The sequence below is a fragment of the Camellia sinensis genome, chromosome 6 (genome assembly GCF_055761805.1).
Source record: "Camellia sinensis isolate YWXY chromosome 6, ASM5576180v1, whole genome shotgun sequence".
Taxonomy (NCBI): domain Eukaryota; kingdom Viridiplantae; phylum Streptophyta; class Magnoliopsida; order Ericales; family Theaceae; genus Camellia; species Camellia sinensis.
This window is the reverse complement of record NC_138966.1, coordinates 104,947,883-104,954,438: the sequence shown is the minus strand read 5'-3', so window position 1 is coordinate 104,954,438 and position 6,556 is coordinate 104,947,883. Positions and strand designations below refer to the sequence as shown.

General features: G+C 42.6%; 1 protein-coding gene across 1 annotated transcript; it reads left to right on the top strand.

The window, feature by feature from the left end:
- The first annotated feature begins 750 nt into the window (after nucleotides 1-750).
- LOC114318337 (uncharacterized) lies at nucleotides 751-1,302 on the top strand. Its single transcript, XM_028265205.2, has one exon. The coding sequence runs from the start codon at nucleotides 751-753 to the stop codon at nucleotides 1,300-1,302; it is 552 nt and encodes a 183-aa protein (XP_028121006.1).
- Nucleotides 1,303-6,556: the final 5,254 nt, after the last annotated feature.

Genomic DNA, 6,556 nt, shown 5'->3' with positions numbered 1-6,556 from the left:
GAAATCATATTCTACCGATCAAGTCCGTCATTACAAACAGGCCATAACACTACATGCAGACGATGAATCACTCACGTGTTGAATATTCCGTAGTAGTTTGGGACCACTCGCCGTTAGGTGGTATTACAAACTTGAGCCGGCTTCGATCTAGAGTTTCCACAAACTCGAGAAATCCTTTAGGTCTTGATTCATCACTAATGAAACTCAGTTGAAACAGGCAGACTCCCTTTGGGCAATAAAGATAAAGTAGGGGGAGACCCTATGCGAATATTCAGCTTGGCATTGGGAATGCTTCAATTTGGTGGATGATGACTGCAATGCTTCTATAGCGATCACCGCCTTCAAGATGGGATTACATCCGAATAGTCCATTCAGGAGTTCATTAACTCGAAGACCCCCCTAAAACAGTCTGGTCCCTGATGAAAAAAGAAAGTTTAGGCGTATTGTAAAGTGGAAGATGATGCAATAAGAACTAAAGCCGGATTACAGGTGGCTAAATCGGTTGTGTCTGTTATGGTACAACCTCTAACAGTCGCACCACCAGAAAGAACCTTGTCAGTCAGAAATCCAGAAACAAGAGGCCGATCAAGAACAGAAAATCACCGAGATTCTCGTCGGCAAAGTGAGCAATACTAAGTACAGAGCAGGCACTCAAGGTGACCAAATAAAAAGTATGAGGAGTTCATTGAGCCAGTTAGCAAAATTCTAAGCAAAATCAAACATCATCCTTTCTTCAGATGGCCGAGTAAGATGTTTGGGCCCCCCGACAAGAGACGAAGGGATCAGAGATGTGAATATCATAAAGACCATGGACACACAACCGACATACGCTATGCTTTAAAAGATCACCTAGAAGAGTTGGTCCAAGGAGGCCGATTGGCAGAATACCTTCCAAAGACAGAGAACCCACCAGGTGTGCTCGATGTACGCCTCGATTCACCACCTATCGGCATGATCCACATGATATACAGCATACCTCCATCAAACGACATAAATTTGGTTCAACTGCAATCTTCCAGGTTTAACCCTGAGTCCGGTATGTCAGTCAAATGGCCTCGTTTGTCAAATGAGATCAGCTTTTCAGATGCAATTCTTAAAGGAGTTACCATTCCACACAATGACGCTCTCGTAATCGAGTTGCGGGTTAATAAGTTTGCCATTTATCACATCTTGATTGACCAGGGAAGCACTTCTGAAATAATGTATTACAAGAAATTTCTCAAACTCGGCTTCACAGATGCAGACTTTTTTCTAGCCAAGTACCTTTTTTTGGCTTCAACGCCAATCCAGAATACCCTTTAGGAAAAATTGTGCTACCAGTGCGTACAGGCACCAAACACTGGAAGTTGAATTCCTGGTCATGAAACTTCCCTTGCCCTGCAACATAATCATGGGCCAAACATGGCTTCATGAAATGCAAGCTATACCAAGCACTTACCATCAATTACTCTGTTTTCCAACTCAGTATGGAATTGAATAGATCTGTGGTTCATAGAGGTTAGCGAGAGATTGCTACCTTTCGGCCCTAATCGAGAATCCCAAAGACTTGGAAGTAAATTCAATTGAAATTCCAAATCAAGAAAATCTAGAAGATGTTTAAAAAGTCCCAGCTGATAAAGTTGCAGAGGATTTGGATCAAATATTAATAGAGGATCCTGAAAAATTCTTCCTAATTAGCACAGGTCTCAATACCGCCAAACAGTAAGAGCTGATATCTTTTCTCCTCAGCAATATTGACATCTTTGCATGGATGCCTTATGAGATGCCATGAGTCGACCCAACTATTGCTATGCATAGCTTGAATGTTGATCCAAAGGCTAAGCCGGTTATTCAAAAGAGTCGCCATTCAACTACTGAACATACCACAACCGTAATTGATGAAGTTGATAAGCTACTGGCAGTTGTGGTAATGTGAGAAGTTACTTATCCCATGTGGCTATTGTAGACACACCTGAACGTCCCGGGAAAAATCCCGCTTTGTTCATTGGGCTCACTACAACTCGGACCCAATTGTCACGATTCTGAATCTAATCTCATAAAGTGCAATGCAAGATCAATAAATCACCAAAGAGTCCAAATCTGGCAAATCGTTTTGAAAAATTAATTTTTAGAAAGAAGTGCCAAATATGGACTGTTTTGCCAGATAGAAAGTCGCCACCTAAATATTTTATTTTGGGGGAATTTAGGAAACCCTGACTCGTGCCTAAGGCCACATGTCCATCATCACCAACTTGGGTACGATTGGGGAAGGTCATGCAATGAGCACCCCCGTTCGCCCGATCAAACATCGGCCACTACTAAATATGATATCTTGTTTTTGAAAACACATGCGTTCTTATTCCAGTTTATTAGCCTAGAATTACTATGTGATGCGCACAACATACAAGTATAGACTAGATCACCTAAGTTGGAACAAAACATCTCATGTTTGTTTTTTAAAGCGGTTTGCTATTCGCAAGTAGGCTAAAATGCGAATTTTGCCACCCTCAAGTGGGCTTAGAAAATATGGTGATTTGCCACTCTCAAGTGGGCTTAAAACTCGCAATCAATGAATTATTCCAATTTAAGTAATCCAACCTTCACCCACAGGCATTCAGGTAGTTATATCACATAAGCAGTTAGCCTCATGGTAAGCATGCTATCATGGGAGTCACTCACACACATGCAAGGATGCTAAAGCAAAAACACTCACCGAGTACTCCAAGCCAAAACAGAAACTAGTTAGTAATCAATGCATGATCCTAGTTTATGTTAAGATGGCTAATGCAACACATGCAAGAATGCAACTAAGATAGGCTCGGCCATTCTAAGATGGCATATGAGATGCTACAGATAACACGCATTCAACTTGGAATTGAAATACGATACGGTTAGTATGATGTGCCGAGCCCGGTGCAAGCAAGACAGATGAATGGATGCAAACATGCGAGCATAAGGATGCTAATTGAAACATGCCCTAAAACTAACCATCGCAAGCTGGTAAATAAAAAAGGAGAAAGAAGTGGGGGTTGGATGGCATGCATCACACACACGCACACTTATTACAAAATTTGCCCTCTCGACGGAGGGTCCGAATAAATAATACAGAACCGACTAATTAACTAACTGTTCTAGCTAATTAATTATTACACAACCAAAATTGAAACAAATATACATTCTAAGGTAACAAAAGTACTGAAATGGCCCCATGACGAGGGATGCATGCCCGGTCGCCTTGTGGGAAAATCCATCGCGATGCCCCGACTTGCCTCTGTTTGCAATTGATCTCAAAACACTACACAAGCTCCAGAGGGCTACAACTCCACCAAGGGAACCTGTGGGAAGGCTGCCAACCAGTTGTTGGCTTTGGAGACCACTTGCCGACCACTTTTTGGGGTGAAAACCAGAAAAAGTGGTCAGCGTACCACTTTATCTGGTCGGCCGACCAGTTTTTGCTGCTGGTTTCTAGTTTTCTACAACAGAGGGCAAGAGAAGGGCATGGCAAAGTATTTGCAACACATGCGTGCACAACCATCCTCCCTATCATTACATGAGCTCAAGAGAGTATGGGTCTTGATTCTCGGGACATCAATCACGCACCTCGATGCATGATGGCTGAGGAGCCGAATTGTGCAACTCAATATGAAATGAATGCACATATGAACACGTAAAGCCTACAACTCCATCATATATAGTCAAGAGTGTCGGCGACCGAAAATTGAGGCGCGTTTCATCACTTCGAGTATGAAAGCCTCCTCATTTCCCATGTTTGGGCTAACTCCTATCCCAAACACAATGTAACAAGCGTGGCATGCACAATGCGACTTCAAGTATGCAACCTAATGCGATACAACTTAGACATGCGAACATGCAAGGGATGGACATGCAAACATGCGACTAGCATGCACAATGCTATGAATTACATGGCATACACAATGCTCATGACACTTGCCTACATAATGCACATGACAACTAACATACAGAATGCAATGAATATGGCATGCACAAATGCAATGTTCAATTATGTAACAACATGGCATGCTCAACGCTACGAACTACATGACATACTCAATGCGCAATGGACTTAAACTGAAATGAATAGGCCTCAACCATGTCCAAATCAGCAGCCATAACACCAAGACTAAGGCACCAAAAGGCAAGACACACATGCATACATATTGGTTCACAAGCTAAGCAACAAGAACACAACCCTTAGGGGTACTCAAGGTGTGACAAAAGTGGGAATATGGCAGGCCTAAATGCTCTGAAATATCATGGGAAATGATGCCAAATCACCCAATCAACACAAATGAGGCATGCAATGGCACCCAAAGCTTGAAGCTAGCGTATGTATTTGTACTACAACTATGCAAAACATGAAGCATATGACCAATGTAACCAAAAATAGTCCCAGAGCATGGTAAGTCATGGACAAAAGCTTCTTAAAGTTAAGCCAAAAGCATGCTAGAATGACATGTCAAAGCATGATGCATGTTAGGCTATTTTATGGAAATGCATTACAAGTGCATGAAGCATGCAAGAGCCAACCAAACCTAACCAAAATAGAGTCATGACATAGCAAAACATCACCAAAAGCATGCTGAAATGGGAACAAGACAACCTAGAATGACATGCTACTTCATGAAGCATACAAGACTAGTTTGTGTGATTTACACTACAAGTGTATTAGGCATTCATGGGATGACCGAACCAAATCAAAACAGATCTGAGGCATGCCAAAATAACCCCAAATAAACACTGAAATGATGGCCCAAAGGCCTAAGCATGATGGCATGCACAATGACCTATTCTTAAGGCATGAAACACTAACTCTTCAAAGCATTGAATGAGTGACCAATGTGAGGGTATGGACACATTACACAAAATGAAATCATGTTAGAGATGAGGCCAAAGCATGCAAACAACTCAAGTAAGCCATGTTAGGGACCATGAAACTCAAAGCTAGTGAGCCAAAATGCACTAAGGCTATACAAAGCGAGGCATACATGACCTAAAGAACTTAAAACAGAGATTAAGCATGGAAAAACATGGACAAAATCATGCTAGAGTGTGGTAAAAAAAAAACTAAAATGATGGTCCAAAGTATAGAGCATGTTAGGCTAGCAATATGGAATTACACTACAAGTGTATGAACCACTCAAGAGACCATCAAACCAGCCAAAAACAGAGTCATAGCCGGTCCCAAAAGTCACCAAAACAAGCTTAAACAAAGCCACAAAGAAGTGAAAAAACGTGCTCATTTGATAGACCCTCTATGCATACAAACATGACAAGAGGGGGGGATCACCCCCTCTCATTTCAGGCCTTAAAACCACATTTCCCCCACTGAAAATCTGCTGGATTTCAGTGGTTAAAAGGCCAGGAGAAGGTGATCTCAAAGGCTCAAAGAGATGGCTCAAAACAAGGAAAAACAAGGCCTAAGAGGGGGTAGACCACCCCCAACACCAACAAGGCCTCAAATAAACATGTTAAGGACTGAAACAAAAAGCTTTTTGTAGTTTAATGCTAAGACAAGAGAAGCATGCAAATATGGCTAAGAGTGTGATCAAAATAGAGCTTAAAAAGGGAAAAAAAGATTACCCTTGAAGCACTTCAACAACAGCACTTGCTCCAGCCCAAAACCAGCTTTTTGAAGTCTCCACAAGACCCTCCAGCAACTCAACAACAAGGCAAGAGTGTTTGGATAGGAGGTTGTGTACACAAATGTGAAGAAAATGCACTTTAAGGCTTCAATATATATATATATATATAGAGAGAGAGAGAGAGAGAGAGAAGGGAATATAGAGAGAAAGAGTATGCCTATGCTCTCCACCAAAAATCAGAACCCTGGACATGAAGAGAGAACCCCTCTCTTATAGAAAACAAAGGTTAAAGCTTCTTGGAGAAGCTAAGATTTGGATGCAATCCCTTCATACACATACAGTCTGTGCCCTCCAGCTGACACAGCTGGCATCTACTCAGTCTGCCAAAACAGAAGGAAAGCTGCCGACCAGAAAGGCTGGTCGGCCTGCTACTTTTAGTGGTCGGCCGACCACCCAAAGTGGTCTCCCAGAAAAAAAAAAAAAAAAAGTGGTTAGCCAAGGGAATTGGTAGTCTCCACACTGAAAGAAAGCCAATGTTGGGGTGAGAAACCAGAAAATGTGGCCCAAAGACCAAGAAAACCAGCTTCCCGACCAGAAAATCGAGCTAGCGCGGAGAAAAATGGTTTCCAAGGAGAAAGCAGGTCTCCCACCCTTGTACCACCTTCCAAACAAGGAAAACAAGGTTCGTGCCAAGAACAAACCGACACGGATGCAAAACGAGAGTTCGGGAGGCAAGATGCACGGCCGGGGGCCTCGAAAACTGGCTATTGAGCACAAAAAGTGGCGTATGACCACAAAAGTGGTCTCTCGAATCACAGTGTCCCTCTAGACAGAGGAAACAAGGTGTGTTCCAAAAAAGCGTGCCAAACGGAGAATGCTAAGCGGTCCCGAATCGAGGCGCATGGCCGATGGCTCTGAAAACCGGAAACTAGTCTCCAAACGGGAACAGTGGCCTGCGACCACGAAAAGTAGTC